The 17,533-nt window shown below is 40.8% G+C and overlaps 1 protein-coding gene and 1 long non-coding RNA gene across 2 annotated transcripts in view; both read right to left on the bottom strand.

The window, feature by feature from the left end:
* Positions 1-577: 577 nt before the first annotated feature.
* LOC137599795 (uncharacterized) lies at positions 578-1,932 on the bottom strand. The gene is made up of 3 exons (XR_011036873.1): positions 1,698-1,932; positions 1,408-1,622; positions 578-1,329 (listed from the first exon to the last, which is right to left on the bottom strand). It is a non-coding gene; the product is annotated as an uncharacterized lncRNA (long non-coding RNA).
* A 12,360-nt stretch (positions 1,933-14,292) lies between these two features.
* Positions 14,293-17,533, bottom strand: part of cacna1ab (calcium channel, voltage-dependent, P/Q type, alpha 1A subunit, b) — a 185,752-nt gene continuing 182,511 nt past the window's right edge. The window contains exon 49 of the mRNA XM_068320925.1: positions 14,293-15,533. Coding sequence (XP_068177026.1) covers positions 14,811-15,533 — 723 coding nt within the window. The 3' untranslated portion in view covers positions 14,293-14,810. The remainder of the gene's footprint in view (positions 15,534-17,533) is intronic.

Raw genomic sequence — 17,533 nt, 5'->3', positions numbered from 1 at the left:
AACTGCAAGTAAAAATGCGGCAAGAAAATCTAATCTCGTGAATTTATCATGGAGGGGTCATGGCTTCGGACAGAACCATCACGCGGTACGGATCTGGACCCCGTGATTTGGTGACCCCTGCTCTATAGAGAGAGAGAAAGAGCGAGAGAGAAGAGGAAAAAGCGCACCAGATTTTTTTCCCTAGTTGCACTGGTGCTCCCAAATATATTTAATAGTCGCACTGCTAAAAATTTCGGCGCATATGGTCGCAATTTCGAGCCCTGGGTGGGAGCGTTCAGTCTGAGGGCAAAGGGTCATGAAACTGTATGATGTTCCTGTTTATGTTTATGCTAAGGTTCAGGTTGAGCGCAGATGTTGATGTTGTGTTCCTTTTCTAAGTATGGAATATGGGTTTCTAGATTTGTGATGGGGCCTATTGCTAGTGTGGCAAGGCGAGCGGCGTGAAGCAGTTGCCGACAACGCCACCTGGGGGCTTTCACCCCAGGATATGAACAAGACTTATGGACATGCAGGTTTTGAATTGATCCAAGGCACACGGTTCAAGAATACTCCACAGGACCAGAGTGTGATTTCCACTTATAAAAAAAAGACTTTATTAAACATTTTAAAATGAGGACAGACAAAACACCACAAATATGATTATAAAGAGTATGAGGGATTACCAAAAACAGGGCTGGGGCTTACCACGACAGCGGTAACAAAAAGAGGAGAGATCCCAAAAAACTACACTGCACCCGTGACACAGCAAACCAAAAACGTGAATAAGGAACCACCACCAGGGGAACCGCTGCCGCTCTGGGCCCGCAGCACCTGTCAACGAAAAGAACACAATTAGAAACAAAAAAAACAAGGCAACCCTCACACACGATAACCAAATAGCAATAAACCCAAAATAAACTGTTTAACACACAAATTATCCAAAAGAGGAAAAAAAGATTACTACACAATAAATCAATAGTAACCCACCAAACTGATCAATAGTAACTCAACGGAAGAAATAACAGATGAATAAACAAAAAAATGGGGAGAGTCTGCCCCTCCAATTAAAACCACCCTCCAGGGGTAGTGGCTCAGCGTCAATTAGAGTGTCGGGATGCCCTCTCTTGGCTCGCGTTGAGGACGCCGTATGATACGGCCTTGACCACCGGTAATGGTGTCTGGCCCAATATAGGCCGAATCAGCGCCGGATTGTGGTGGTGGAGGCCTCCAGATGAGCCAAACCCCGGAGCAGACACACAGATGCAGGGGGGGGAAAAATACAACGAACAGAGAACGAGGAACCAAGAACCAAAACAGCAGTGAGCTCTCAGTGGCGATGACGGCCGCGCACTGCAAAATAAACAAATTAACCTAATTAAAATACGACTATAGGACATTACAAAATAAAAAGTTAGATAAACATCCTACCGGAGAGCAGGATTGAGGTGTCACTCGCGGCAGGAGGAGGAAGCCCGCAGCCCAGACCAGGAGAGGTGGTTCTGGGAGAGAACCATAACCCATAACGCAACCAGACCTTCAGCAGCTTGATTTAAAAAGACCGACAACTAAGCGTCTTACCCTCAGGATGCGCACCGCACGCGCACCGGCCCAAGGGAGACAGCCCAGGTCCCAGTAACACCACACTGCCGGACGGGGCAAAACCGGAGTAAATACAGGGCCCATACACTGAACAGATCGAGGAGAACGAGGATGCCTACCTTATTTTCCAACTCAACTGCTCACCGCAAAACGCTGCCACGCCCAGCTGTCGGCTCCGTAAAGGAGGAAGAGGAAGCGGAAAAAGGATGGAGAAGGGTCCGACCAGGTCTATTTATTCGGCACTCGCTAATTGTCTGCTACACTACCCCCTCACGGTGGGGAGTGTAGCACTATCCTGCCACACTAGGTTTATTGTTTATTTTTGTTGATCTTGCAGCCACCATGACTGTGACTCTGGCGTGTTTGTTTACTCTGGCCAGTGGCAGTATTCTGCTGTTGAAAAAAAGCATAACCTGCTGGTGAGCAGAGGAATAGTTGATGAAACTCAGTTCTGTGTCTGTGTTCATTCACAAAAAATCATCACATTGGTGACAGAAGTGAGATCTCTGCCACAATGAGGGAAAATAAATAGAGTGACATATTAAAGAATTATTGCAAACAATTGAGCAGAACTTCAGGCTTTTAGATAACCTAGTACTTCAAGAGAGAAAGTTTGCTGGAGATGAACATAATCTATATCACCCATGTAGCTGGCTGCGCTTTACCGCTGCTTTATTTTAAATTGTGCTTCTTGTTACCTCTGATCACCCCCTAGTAACAAGTAGCCCCACTGGTTATGAAATACTGCTGGCTGCTACAAACACTGATAAATTTCAGTCCCTAACTGCTGTTATGCTGATGGCCAACTAAACACTGGTATCTACGTGGTTGTGTTTCAGCTTTGCCCTTGTGTTTCATTTTTAATAAAATACAAGGGCTATGCTGCCTACAAATTTGTGAAAGTTTTGGCTTGCTTCAGCAATGAGGGTTAGTACAAACGTGGCTTTGCCTTGATACTGGCTTTCAAAAATCATAGTGGCAAACAGCTAAATGACTACCTCTTGGAGAATCATGTTAGAGGATTTTCAGTCAGGTTTTACAACAAAACCAGCTGTTCAAGCTTCTCCATTGTGACTCTACAATTAGCTCAGAATGCAGCTCCCAGCATAGTGATTCCTGGGAAGAGAGAGCACATCTCTCCTGTCCTGGCATCCTTACATTGGCTCCCAATAAAATCTAGAATAAAATTCAAAATCCTCATAACATAAAAAGGTCTTCACTGTAAGGCTATGACTTACATTGAGGATTTCATTGACACGTATCATCCTCCCAGGGCTGTATGATCTGAGAATGCAGGATTTCTGGTAACCCATTGGGTCTTTAAGAGAAGAACAGGAGGCAGAGGCTTTAGCTATCGGGCCCCTTACTCTGGAACAATCTTACAGCCTCTGTCCGGGGTACAGACACCCTTAGCTTATGTAAGAGTAGACTCAAAACCCTCCTCTTTGATAGAGCCTACAATTAAAAACAACACAGATTCCACTAGATAAGCTACTATAGGCCTATACTGCTGAGGATATTTTCTCTAATTTCTCTGTCTCTGCTGTCAAAGGGAGTTACTTTAATTAGTCTAGGAGCTTCTGTTACTTTTCTTTCTTTGCTTTTCTTGCTAATATTACATTGACCCTTCAAATGCTTGAAAGATACTGCTGCTGCCTTTGTGCTACTGCTCGACAAGTGGGAAACAAGTATTGAAGACAGGAAATCCAAAGGCCTGGGAATCCCGTTACCACCTCAGCAACTGCAGCACACTTTGGACTGCAAATTCTATATGGCCTATCTGCCATTCTCTCTCTCTCTGTCTTTCTCTATTCCTTGCCCTGTCTTCATCCCCAGTATATGTTCCTTCCCACCCGACTGGTCAAGGCAGATGACCGCCTTCCAGAGTCTGGGTCCTGCCTGGACTTTTCCCCCGCTGCTGTTGCTTATGCTTGCTCTGGAAGGTTCTGTTGGGTGTCTGTTAAAGTGCTTTGAAATGTCTGCTGACGTGATTAAGCGCTATATAAATAAATAAAGGTTGATTGATTGATTGATTGATTGATTGATTGATAGATAAAAGGATTACTCCCAACCATACATGAACCAGCAACTCTACCATGCCCACAGGTAAGTGTTGCCACATGCTTATTTGTATGGTGAAGTCAGCTTGTATTTGATTAACTATTTAGCTCCGCTTTGGTCCGTGTATGTGTTGCCTGCATATTTGTGTGTGTGTGTGTGTGTGAGTGTTCGTGTCCAGTGAGTCATTGGAGTAATAGCAAACACACTCACATCACACATAGGCAGGATATACTCAGACAAGGGGCAACCTATGTGCATGTGTGCATGTGTTTGCATCCAATGTGTTGATTGAACTGGGTGACACAAGAGAGATGAGTGTTGGAGATACGAATATAGAGGGGTGCTACTCGTTGTGGGTTGAGGCAGAAAGGGAAACAAGTCAGATAAGTTGCACAGTTCAAAATAAGAATTTGTGAATTTAATACAGCATTTCATCTGTCAGTTGTTGTTTGTATCTATGTTGTATCTATGTATCTATGATGTTTGTATCTCGAGGGGCACCTGTTACTTCCACCGTAAACATTAGCCCATGCTTACCATTAGCCTAATTCTGTCTGTGAGAGAGGCAGATGACAGATGGAGCTCATTAGCATGAAATGGTGGAGGCCTGAAGCATATCTGTTCTGAGTAGAGTTTGTTTAAGTGACTGTTAGATCACTAAAACTCAGGATCACAGATCAGTTTGGGGTAATACACTTCAAGCACAGTGTAGGTGAATGTCTAAAAGCGGTGTGAATTTGATTAAAAAGAGTATAATATGGGACTTTAAAAGAAAGGAGGCAGACACCACACTTGTGCTCCTGAGAGGTTGATCGAAGGCAGGGTAGAATCCTCAGTGGATGTAGTTGCCAGCTTTGGGGCCAGAGGTAAAGACCTACTACTCTCAACTTCGAGCTGCATGATAGGAATCAAACCCAGAGACAACCTATCTGTGTGGAGTTTACATGTTTTCCCCATATCTCCTGATTTTCCAGCTTTTTCCAACCTCCAAAAACATGAAATTTAGGTGAACTGATGACTCCAACTTTTCCACACGTGCGAGTAGTTGTTTGTCTTTGTATAAAGTGCTTGCAAAGTCTCCGGGGTGTACCCCGCCTTTCGCCAGTAGCCACCTGGGATAGGCTGCGGCAGACCCATGTCCCACAATTACAATTATCTTGTCTTCGAGAAGAGGGATGGATGGATAGATACTGGAGATTGATAGATGATTAATAATTAACAATGACCCAACACAGCTGTTTAGTTTTTCCATTATATCAATGACATGCTGTTTAGACGATTCCCTCAAGAAGTGTCTAAAACCAACAGAATCCATTATTTTATATCCTTCACAGAAGTAATACAACAGACAGGAGGATGATTAGAATGCATTCTCTCTGGTTTATTTGGGTTCTTTAGGAAGAGTTCTGTTTTACAAAATGCACTGGTAGAAACAGCAGAGATAGAGAAGGAAAAAGAGAGGAAGAGATGGTCAAAGGAAAAGAGGAAGAAGAGATCTCATAGCCATGAATTAACGGGAATAACATCACCAGATTCAGGTTCAGACAGCTCTTGACTCTCAAAGGGATTGTTTTTCATCAAGGAAAAGTTTTTTTTATTTCTTCTCCTCCTTTTCAAAACATCTTTTTTCTTTTTTGTTGTTGTAATGTTAAGAGTTACCTACTCTCGTTCCCCCAGACTTTTATCCCAAGAAATAATTGGTAAATATAACAAACACTCTTTGATTTCATCACCAAAGTCATTTCCATTTTTTCTCAGGATGATTTTTTCTTTTGTCATTTTTTTGGGTGTTTTTTTTTACATTTTTAAAAATAGAAGAAAAAAGAAACACTTTTGAATATATCTACATCTATCTATCTATCTATCTATCTATCTATCTATCTATCTATCTATCTATCTATCTATCTATCTATCTATCTATCTATCTATCTATCTATCTATATATATATATATATATATATATATATATATATAAATTCCTGAACTTGACTTGTTACCCCACATAGTAGCATGCACATCGCACATGCAGATCTGTAATTAAATACTTCTCTTTTATCTTAAATTGCCATGTATGCTTATTTGTCTCTATTTTTTACCCCAGCTTGCTGAATGAATCCTGTATGGTTTTCTATTGTGGCACTGGTTCGGTTTTTACTGGATTGAGTGTCTGATGGTTTGCATGATCAAATGAATGGTTGGGCGGTTACTTCAGGCATTTTCTCCACTGTATCCCTACACCAAAAGCAAATTAAATGTACACTGAAATGGTATTTAACTCTTTGTAGCTCATCATTACCAGTAGTCTAAATGCAAGAGAACGGTATTAAATTTTAGAGTGGTCTTCTTACTCTGAAGTCACGTAAACTTAAAAGTAGGGTAAAATAGGGTTTCACGTGGAAACTAATATGATTACCAGAGAATGAGAGACAGCTTTGTCTCTATCCTTTGGCATGAGTTTGCAGGGATCGTATTTTGTTTAACACTTCAATTGTCTGTCAAAAGACAGGTTTGCAGAACTTTGTCTTGTAAAAGAATTAAATAGTGATTGGCCTGTGACGACCAATCAATACAGCCTAGAAAAGTCAGATAATTGAAATGAACTGTTGTGTTACTTTCTTTTTTTGGTCCAAGTAAACCAGTTCCTTTTCTAATCTACTAGAATTTATATGAATTTGATATGATATGATTTGAAAATGATTTGGTGGTCAGAGAATAATGTCTGTTCTACAGCTGGTGATTCTACTCATTCCTCGTCTTTTGACATCTGAAGTCAACAGTAAGTTTTTTGGAGACAATGGTTTTTTCCTATTGTCAAAACAAAACAAAAACAAACAAACAAAAACAAAAAAGAAGAAGCAAAAATCAATCTACAGTAAAACAGCACAAAGATACACTGAGCCCGGCAAATATCAGGGATACATTTTTGATAAAGCACACAAAACGGGTAAGTCATATCTTGCCTACAGCTATGCAATCACAGTGCTAGAAAAATACAAAAGCCCTTACCTATAGCCAGAGTTTCCACAATGTTTCCCCAACATGGAAACATGGTGGAATGAATGGATAAAAAGAACCTGCGAGCAAAATCTCACAGTTAAATTAAAGTGATTATTAATATTATATTGCATTTCCATCAAAAAGCTGTCCTAAATTCGAGACACTGAACTTTCAAACTGATGGAATTAGCAAGGGGACAAAAAAAGAATGTCTGTCGTCAGGCTAGCAGTTGTATTTTACACTTTAGAGATGTACACAAATATGAGCTTCAATACACCAATACCTTATTGCATTTAGAACAAATTAATCAAATCTAAAAGATTTTCAGTGCTTTGTCAAAAGTTGCCTTTTTGTTCTCTATTCAAAACCAAGCTGCAGACAGACAGACTAACATTAGGAACTAGCTTATTTGATTAGGAGTTAGCGCAGAACAAAATAGTACATAATGGGGCATTAACAATGGCTCACAGGGGAACAAATTGGATGCTTGGTTAATGTGATTGTTGGTATGTAGTACTATGTACACGGTAAAGAATAATGAGGAGCAATCAAAACTGTTCCACACATCACCTACATTCACTTACACTAAACCAACTGCCCCAGTGTCAGATTTTAGAGAGCATATTGGGTTCCCACAAGACAAAGAACTGTGATGTACAATACAGCAGTGGAGGTGCCTGGTGTGACATTTTACATATGCTTGAGCAAAGCCTTGCAAGCATTTAAATAACTTAATGATAGCTGTGTACCTTCCCTGTTACGTGGCAATTGATTTCATCCTCCTAGATCTTCTGTTTTCTCACCAAAATAAAGATGTTTTTAGTCAATGTTGCTCTTCTTCTGTGTCAGCTGCTAACTGCTGCTAGCTTGTCAAATCTTCCAATTATGGACTGGAAATATAATAGTATTAAAATGTCACACCACATGCTGTCCTGCTGCTTCAACCCTTTCAACAGATGCAAATTAAGTAGTGCTACAACTCCTGCCTGCCAGCTTTGAGGTGAAAAAAAGTACCTCTCCATTACAACTTTATAATGCTTGCACAAGAGAGCGAATAAAGGTGGGTCAGTATCTTCTTGAAAAGGCTGGTTCAACAGGACTTCAATATGCTCCGTATGTTAGTATACATTTGTTAATGCTTATATCAATATTTATTTTTATTTCTTGCCTCCTAGTAGTTGATTAAGACAGCTCTTAGTTTGTGCGCACACTTCATCTTGAAAATTACAGAACATATTTTAAGACTACAAACAATTATGAAATTTACTCCTGATAGTTGCTGGACTCCACAGAGAATAGACCTTCAAAAGACCAGCACACATTGCACACAGATGTTCACAGACACTGCCCCCCTCATGCAGCAAAGCATGAACTCCTTGAACCTACACTTCAAGCACCTTTTATTCTGAATGATGGTGTAAGATCAGCTCCACCACCCTGTGTTTATGAATGGTATTACACGAGGAATGAGGAATGGGGAGAGTAAAAAATGAGGATCTGACAAGATGCTGAGAAAAAAGAATGAAACACAGCAAGACAACTGATAAACATCAGAGTGAGTTTTTCAAAAAGTTTATGGATTGTATACACCAGAATTACAGACCAAAAATTTACAGTAGACTGCATGGGAGATAATGAGTGAGAGAAATCACATCATCATCAACTGAAACTCGTCCAGTATCACCTGTCCAGGCTTGACTCCATTATAATAAAGTGACAAATGGATGAGGAGGGGGATGATGATGATGGAAATGAGGACATTAAAATGATCTGTGTGTTGTAAACTGGGAAACACCACTGTCCTGTACAGCAGTGGTCCCCATCCCCCGGGCCGCGGGCCGGTACCGGTCCGTGGGTCATTTGGTACCGGGCCGCTCAGAAAGAAGAACTTATTTACTTTACTTCCGTTTTATATATTTCAGAGTCTGAAAGACGTTAAATTTGAAAAGTGACGTCTGTGTGAAATGACGCGCTGACAAATTCATGCATCTGTCCCGCTTGACGGATCTCGGTCACGTGACAGGTTATCAACACACCCAATGAAGCGCCCATAAACGCACCAGTGTTCTGGATTAAAGTCAAGGCAGATTATTCTGAGATCGCCCAAAAAGTATCGAAAACCCTGCTTCCATTACCAACCTCCTGTCTTTGTGAAGCGATTTTCTGCTGTGACCGAAAACCAAACCAAACTGCGGAGTAGACCGGACGTATGGTACACACTTCAGGTGTCATTGTCTCCCGTTACCCCTAGATCAGCGGTCCCCATCCACTAATTCTCATTATTGTAATTACTATTATTTGATTGACTTGTTCACCTTTCTATTGGAAATGATCAATATTTCTCCTGCGTTGAATGCACTGATTGTAAGTCGCGAAAATTCAAAATAAACCTCATCAGTGCAGTCACTTGACTCGAGTTTTTAATGTAATTATTTCTTATAATTATTTCGTTTACAGAGACGAAATAGAGATGTTGATTATCAATTTATGAAAAAAAGTTTGTTTATTGTCTGTTGATGTCTACATTTTACATAAAACCACTGCGGACGATTTATTATTAGATAACAGCTGTCCTGGCGTCATTAACGATTATCGAGCAAATGAAGACCGGTCCGTGAAAATATTGTCTTAGATGAAACCGGTCCGTGGCGCAAAAAAGGTTGGGGACCGCTGCTGTACAGTATAAGGCACTGAGAGTTACCTACTGTATAATACCACACACACAAGCAGACACACACACACGCACACGCACACGCACACATACACAGACCCACACACACACAGAGAGAGAGAGAGAGAGAGAGAGAGAGAGAGAGAGAGAGAGAGAGAGAGAGAGAGAGAGAGAGAGAGAGAGAGAGAGAGAGAGAGAGAGAGAGAGAGAGAGAGAGAGAGAGAGAGAGAGGACACAAACAAGCTCTGATTAAAAAAAAACAAACTACACACAAAATTTTCTTTGAGATCTTTGAAGATTAAATAAACTCAGACTGTTGTATTCATTATTCCTTAAAATAATTAAGGGTAAGTGCACAAAAATTACATTAATATTTTAACTTTACGCTGTTTTTAAAAAAACCCCCCAAATCTTTCTATATTATGTAATCTATATTATTTATTATCTTATCAAATCTTATCTTATCCTGTTTTGTCTTGCCTTGTCTTATCTTTTAATCTTATAAACTAGCATCTTCGTGATAGAACGTTTAACTAATACAAAAGCCTAAAAATAAAATATGGTATATAAAACATAAAATCAGCATTTTAAAATTGACACTAGAATATTCACTATTATATTCTAATTTTTATTATATTCTCCGGAAAAATACATTATCAGAATAATAACAGTAAAAATAGTCTATTTCAGCTCTAAGCACATTACAACACCTGTAAAAATACACACATGCACACCCCCACCCCCCCCACACACGTATAGACACACACACGAACACACACAACCACCCACCACCCCCCCCACACACACACACAAACAAAACAACAAATGTCTCCTTGTCATAGCTGTAGCCCATACCACTCAAGGTACGACCAAATGTGGGTGGATGATGGTGACAACATGGCATGTAAGCATGAGGTCCTACAACGGTCCAGTGCCATTGGGAAATTGTGTGTATCACTAAAACCATGGCTATAGCTGACTAAAAATATCTCCCACTGATTTTGATCCCCCATACCCATCCCTTCACACCTTACCCTTCACCTCTACACACACATGCATGCACACACATAGTGCTGTACAAAGAGAAGACCACAGCGTGGCTTCAGCTTCATAAGCATGACTTTCGGCAGCACTACTGTACATTAAAACACACTGTGTAGTTTTTCAAAGACAGCCCTTGTTCTTGATTTTGTTAACTCATTGCCTCCTGACCGACCCACTGACAGAATTTCACAGCTGAGTAGTGGTTGGATGTATTACTTTTTTTCTTTCCTTATCAAAGACAAAAGTACAATGAAAAATTAGTAAAGATGATGATGGGAGATTGGAGTGAAGATGCAGAAAGCAGATGTTAAGAGAAGCTATGAGTTAGCAAATCTTTTCAATTCCCACAGTAAAAAGACAAAAATAAGAAAATAACAAAAATAACATTTTATGTTCACTTTTTCCCTAAGAATGGGGTTTGTTCCTCGAAAAGCACACCCACACAATGCCATTGATGCATGTTTGACACTGTGGATCCGTTGTTACAAATTTTGGACAAGGTAGTGGTATCATGGAACCAAAATGGAGGTGTGTTTCTCTATCCTTCTGTCAACATACTTTATAACATTGTGTTGAGTTTTGACAGTATGTTAATGGTGAAATGAAGTGTCAAAGTGGACATTAGTGAAAGATGTGGGGTGGGGTCAACATTGCAACAACATTCAAGGTAAAATCAGACAATTACTCAGTCAGAGGCTTGCTTGGTTTGTAGCGAGTTCTTTCCTACATAGCTGTCTACTTATCTAACTCTACAAGGACCTGAGTAAGTAAGCAAACAGCTTAACGTCTCTGTAACCTATTTACTACACCATTTGATAGAGGATCCATGGCATATCTGGATGGACACAAATGCCCTGACAAGCACAGAAGTGAAGCCAAAAGACCTAACTTGTTAACAACATCTGTTACCGTACATCAACAAGAACCATTTGAATCTTTGAAAGGTCAGATTTTCAGATGGGGCTCTCTATTGTTTCTGGGAGGTTTTAGAAAAATTTGTGTATTTTAGAAAATTTTTAAATTAAGCAAGCCCTGGATATGATATACATTTCCCAACTGTAAGACTCTTGTTGTCTTCACTCCAGTCTTCAAATCCCCATGTTTGCTGTATCTGTGCCAGCATGGGAGCCGGTGGGACTCAAAATTTAAGGGGGGGGGGGGGCAGGCAAGAGCAGCAAGTGATAAGGGCATTTGGGGAGTGACAAATGTGACCGAGATTGATGTGATACAGAAGGCACTGTGGCTCTAGGGATTTTTTTCAAAAGCATCCCTACATGCTATGAACTCTCTTGACAGGAGGTGAGGGAAGAGGGGTTTGAGTTTGCAATTTCCGCCCCTAAACAAAAAAAGCGCCCCCTATCATCACTACACTATGCTCAGCTACTAGGCCTAGAGGCTGCCCACTTTTGGAAGGGAGAGGAAGATGGCAGGTGGAAAAACAGAAGGAAGAAGGGGACAGTAGACAGCCACAGATTTGTATGAAAGAAAGGGGCTCACTGTGGTATGATGTTTTGTGACATGTGCAAACAAAGTGCTGACTTACACATTTTGTCAGATCCATATATTCCTTCTTGTTAATTTATTTTACAATACCACAGTGTTGAGATAAGTTTGAGATGATAATAATAATAACATGTTGTAATTGAGTCTACATAATGTTAAAACACATAGACTGGGGTTGTCTGGCACTTGTGACTGCAAAAAACAACAACAGTACAACCTTTATGCAGTAGCTATTCATGTTTCATGAATATGAATAGCATGCAAAATAAATACATTTACTCTGTTTACAATGACTGCTCTACTGAGCTAATGAATATTTAATAATTGTTGTCCCTCACAACAATACCAATGAAATTGTTTTTTAAAATTGTTTCTGTCTTAATTCCAGTAGTCTTGCTCTCTGACAAGCTGAAAGAATAGATATTAAATAAAAAACTACAAAAAAAATCTTGATGAGAACACAGATGTCATTTATAAGAAGGTTTTCAAAAGAGTTTTCAAGTTTGCTACAACTGTAATTGAATTGGTATTTCGGAGGTTGTTCTCTGATTATCTGGACCTGAGCGACAGGGCTGGGGGGAGAGGTGAAAATTGGCACAAACAAGAGGACAGACCAACAGGTCATATATGGCATCAACCAGGTTTCATCTACATTTTGTGACAAGAATGAGACTTCATTGATTGATCTTGTAAAGATAAAGGTCTCATTACTAGTCTAAAAACCAGGAAGTAGCCCAGAGACTGTCCTGTAGAAGGGCAAGGCAGGGAATGAGTAATGATTACTGCCCCTGGTGGCTAAAAGATGAAACAACACCACCTAATACTGGTAACAAATGTCCCACCATCACCGTGCTGTCACATCAACTAATGTCACTACAAAACTACAGAGCCTGACAGCGGCAAAGCCTGAATTTTTTTTTTCCCCGCTGCAGATGGAAGAATTCAGTGATCTTAGAACTTTAACAGCAGTAAAACAGATAACTGCAATAAAAGAAGCAGACAGACTCTTCCACATTCTTGACACAGTCCACACCTGCCTCTGAGGAAGAAATCTTGATCATTGGGTTGACCCTGTCAAGAGTACAAACCCCATGAATCTTTGACAGGTAGTGAAGCTTCTCTGACCTTCACCATTCTGAAGAGACTGTATCATAAAATCTGTGTTACCGCAAGCAACACTTCTGAAACAATCAAGTTACCATTACCCAGAAACAAGGCAGTAAGGCATCAGGAAACCAGTTAATGCCAATGAATGCAGGGGATCAAAACAAAACCGATTTAAACAAGTTTGACATATCATACTAAAACACCAAATAACATTACAAATCTACAGAAAAAGCAAAAACAGTCAATCACCAGTATTATCATTATTTTGCATTGGTATTGATATCATTACTCATATGACTATCATCATTAATAATAATAAATTAAGTGTGGTAGAAGTCCTCTTCTATCTACTCGGTCTTACTCGTGTCAAGAAACTATGTTATCCCGCAGTTTGTCCCATGTCTCACTAGATCAAAAAAATGTAGCTTTTGAAATACATAGGCATAGACAAAATAAATAGCCAAACTGACGAAAAGATGTTTCAGTTAGTAAGTACATTGCATTTGAGTGAAAGTTTGACTGAAGAGAACTCCTTTTATATGTCAATGCAAAATTTAATATTATGTCTCCGGGTCCCACCTATACCAGTTAAGTTTCCTGTCTAGTACGTCTTTAATCTATCATGCAAGTTTTCATCAAATTTTGCATTTCGAAAAAGTGGAGGCTGACCAAATGCAACAGAAGAACCAAGGTGAAATGTCCCAAGAAGAACAAGAGGGGCAAGTAACCGATAGAAGAAATACTGAAGAAATTAGTCTTTTCTCCCTTCCTTTTTTTCCTCCCCTCCATGTGATCAAACTCTGTGATGCCATTTCTAGTGTGGTCATCCCTCATCTTGCAGTGGGATGAGTAAGGGAGGAGGCAGGGGCTTGACGAAGTGACTGAATCTCCCTCTCAAGTTACCTGAGCTCACCACACCCCAGTGTGCACTCAAACAGGAAGTAAACCCACCGTGTGAATCCTCATTTCCCAATACCGCCACCATCTAGAGACAGGAAGTGAAGTCACACCAGTACAGTTGGTATTAAGTAAGTCTCAAACTTTATGCAGAGATGATAAAACTCATCAAATATCAGCCAGCACTGTGATAGGCTGGTTTTTGCAGTATAGGCGGAGCTTCCTGGATCTGTCTCTTGGAAAGGAAAACAGGTTTTGAGATAAAGTGGTTGTTCTCCCTTTTTTTTTTGTCATGTCAAGTTTTATGTTCTTCATTGTACAAGTTTGATTTTCTAGAGGCATAGCTTGGCTTGTAAGGGTTCGGGGGGTCTGGCTTTTTTATTTTTTTTTAATACATACAGTATCAAAGAGCAGAGTCAAAGCAGTGGACTAATTTCCAGCTCATTTTCAGGCATTCATGTATGTTTGCAGAGTAGCGAAAACACATCTCGCTAGCAAATCAATCTGGTAGCAATGCCTGCAGGTCACAAAGACATCCATAATTCCCTAGCCTTTTGAACATGCTCTTCCCTCAAAAAGCCTGTTTTTCTCTCTTGACACCTGACCATACTATTAAAGCATAGAATTCGGTTGTGTAGTTCTGAGACTGAGAGAGGCAGAGGTACACTGTGCCATGGCCAAGCCCTGGACCTTGGTCTCCTCACGGTGGATATGGCCATGCTAGTCCTAGCTCTCGCACTGTTTCTGAGTCTTATTCTCTTTCTGCTTAGAGGCTTTTCCAGAACTGTTGCCTCCCTACCTGCCACTTTCATTTATAGTCTGAGGGTAGAAGTGTTAAACTCTCCCTACCAACATTTTCTTAGCTAATTAAAAATCTACATATCTGTGGCCAGGGTACCAAAGGCTGCAGTTATTTTTCTCCTTTCCTGTTCTTATCCCGCCCCATTGGTTGCTAGCACCAGTCATCCTCGTCCGTCTCACTATAAGGTTCATGCAGACCCTTGCGGGCCCCTTGGTTATGGTGGGGTTGGTGATGTGGATGAGGAGGCACCCCAGGTGGCCCCCGTTGGTGTGGTGAAGGTGAGGATGATCGGTAGCCATTGGTCACTCTCCGTGAATGTGGGTGAGGGAGCGAAGGGGGACCATGTCGGGCAGTTCTAGGGGAGCCAGGGTGTGGATTTCCCCCATGAGGATGTGGGTTTCCATGAGAAAGACTTTGCTCATAGGCCGGAGGCTCATGGTGCTGCTCATACTCATAGTCATGCTCATAAAAGGATCCATCGCCTTCCAGGCTGTCCCCAGGCGGAGGACCGCTCCAGTGGCCTCGATGAGGGGACCTAGGTGAGCCATGGAGGGGTGACCTTGGGGACTGATGCCTTGGAGAGTGTGGTGACCCATGCCGGGATGATGAGCCGCCATGGTGTGGAGAAGCATGACGTGATGGAAGTCGGTGATGGTAACCCCTGTCATGGTCTGGTGGGGAAAAATGTCTCGGAGAGGGGGAGCGTAGTCGGCCCAGCCCTGGGGGACCGTAGCCAGACTTGCGGACAGCAGGGGAATAGGTGACATGAGGACGGGGGACAGCAGGAGTCTGGGGCAGCTGGCGACGGCCTCTCCGCGGTGTACTGGTCCCTGAGGTGGAAGGAACTGGGCTGCCGCTCACTGAACTGCTGCCCTACAGCAAAATGTACAGAAAGAAAATCAAAACAAAACCACAACAACAATAACAAGGCAGTCAGAGACTGCAACATCCCACAATGCCACTGGCTTCCTAAAAATGTTGCTTTTCGTTTTGTGGTCATATCTCATCAGGTTTCAGAGATGTATACCTAAAAAGGTATAAAAGTGAAAATGTGACCTTGACCTAGTTTTTCAAGGTCAAGGTTGTGATCTAATTTTCATCCCCTTGCCTTGCCGAAATTGAGATTCAAATCAATGTTTTTGATCACAAAATTAAGAGAACTATTTACAGAACAAGTTTTTTATGGAAGAACATGAATATTCTTAAGTCTATGAATGACTATTTACCAAAGAGCCTCAGAATTGAGATTCAACGCTATTGATAACAATAGTAAAGGAACTATATATAGAACGAGAAAACACAAAATGCATTAATGAAGTGCATGAAATATGAAATGATCAACTACGAAGTATGCATGAACGAGAATTGTCATACCTAACAAAACCTTTAATTTTTTTTTCTTTTTCAGTTTAAATTTTTTTATAATCAAACTGGGGTTTTTTTCAATTATTTATTTTTAGCACCTAATGTTTTTGCCTTTTTTTTACATAAAGTTAAACAACGTTGATTTTGGCGAGTGAGTGTGTGTGTGTGTGTGTGTGTGTGTGTGTGTGTGTGTGTGTGTGTGTGTGTGTGTGTGTGTGTGTGTGTGTATGTGTGTGTGTGTGTGTGCGTTTGTGTGTGTGTGTGTGTGTATCGCGGGCTATGTCTCAGTTAAAATATTTATAAAGTGTAGAATTATTAATTTGAACAGAGTTTAGAACAGGTAAAAAAAAAGACGAATGGAGGCGGTGGTTAAATTCACGTGTATGTGCAACAAAAAAACAACAATAAAGTTCACCAGGTAACCAAACACCGAAATAAAGGCAAGCTGAAGAAAACCTAAGAAGAAAGACGTGAGGAACAGTGAAGCCACCAACAGAAAGATCGGTACAGTATTTCCCGCACTATAAGGTGCACTGGACTATAAGGCGCACCCTCAACAACTTGTTTGTTTCATAATTTATTTCATATATAAGGCGCACCGGATTATAAGGTGCACACAATAAAAAATAAATAACATTTATTTGTTAAACTGCAGCGGCTGTAGTTGCGCAATCTGTCCACTAGATAGAGCCGCGCTGCTCAGGCAGTCATGACTGCATTCATGACTTCCTGACTACCTTTGAATGGCCCCTATTGTTATGTCAATAAGCCATTCTGAGCCTCATCAAGGAAACCTGATCACTTGAATCACTTTGCCATCTGAGGCCCCGTCCACACGATAACGGATATTTTAAAAATGCAACTTTTTTGTTGCGTTTACGCCTTCCGTCCACACGACACGCAGATATCCGTAACGAAAACGCAACTTTTTAAAAACGCTGACGTCTTGCCTGCGACGAAAACCGCTGTGACGTCATATTTATGGGCCCGTGTGTTGTGACAACAAAACATGGAGGATTCCTACTGGATAAAATTTGACTCAATACTGCCACCACATGGTTTGGCATGCTTATAGCCGTCTTCGAAAACGCACTGCTGCGTTTACGTGTGGACGGAGATTTTAAAAAAAAATGCTGCCGTGTGGATGGGAATCGTTTTCAATGCATTTTTAAAAAGTTCAGTTTTTTTAAAAATCCGTTATCGCATATTAAAAAACCTGACATTAAAAACTGGTTAAATTCATTACGAGTGCAGTCAGTGCGAACAGAGCAGATTATTTCCTGATCTGAAGTTCGAAGCAGATATTGAAGCTCCGACGTTCGTTTTCGTTTATTAATTAAATATTGTTTCGATCGATCGGTAGTTCAGTCGGAGGTGAGGTGCAGCTATTTGCTGCTGTGTGTCCTTAACAATTTTTTAACTACTTTTTAATGTCAGGCTGCTAATTTACTGGAAAATGTGACGCTGTTTTACTCCTAGAACTGACTTTAACGTCGGTGTCTCACCGC

Source organism: Antennarius striatus, chromosome 8 (assembly GCF_040054535.1).
Source record: "Antennarius striatus isolate MH-2024 chromosome 8, ASM4005453v1, whole genome shotgun sequence".
Lineage (NCBI taxonomy): Eukaryota > Metazoa > Chordata > Actinopteri > Lophiiformes > Antennariidae > Antennarius > Antennarius striatus.
Note: the sequence above shows the minus strand (reverse complement) of the source record. Positions and strands in the feature narration are given on the sequence as shown.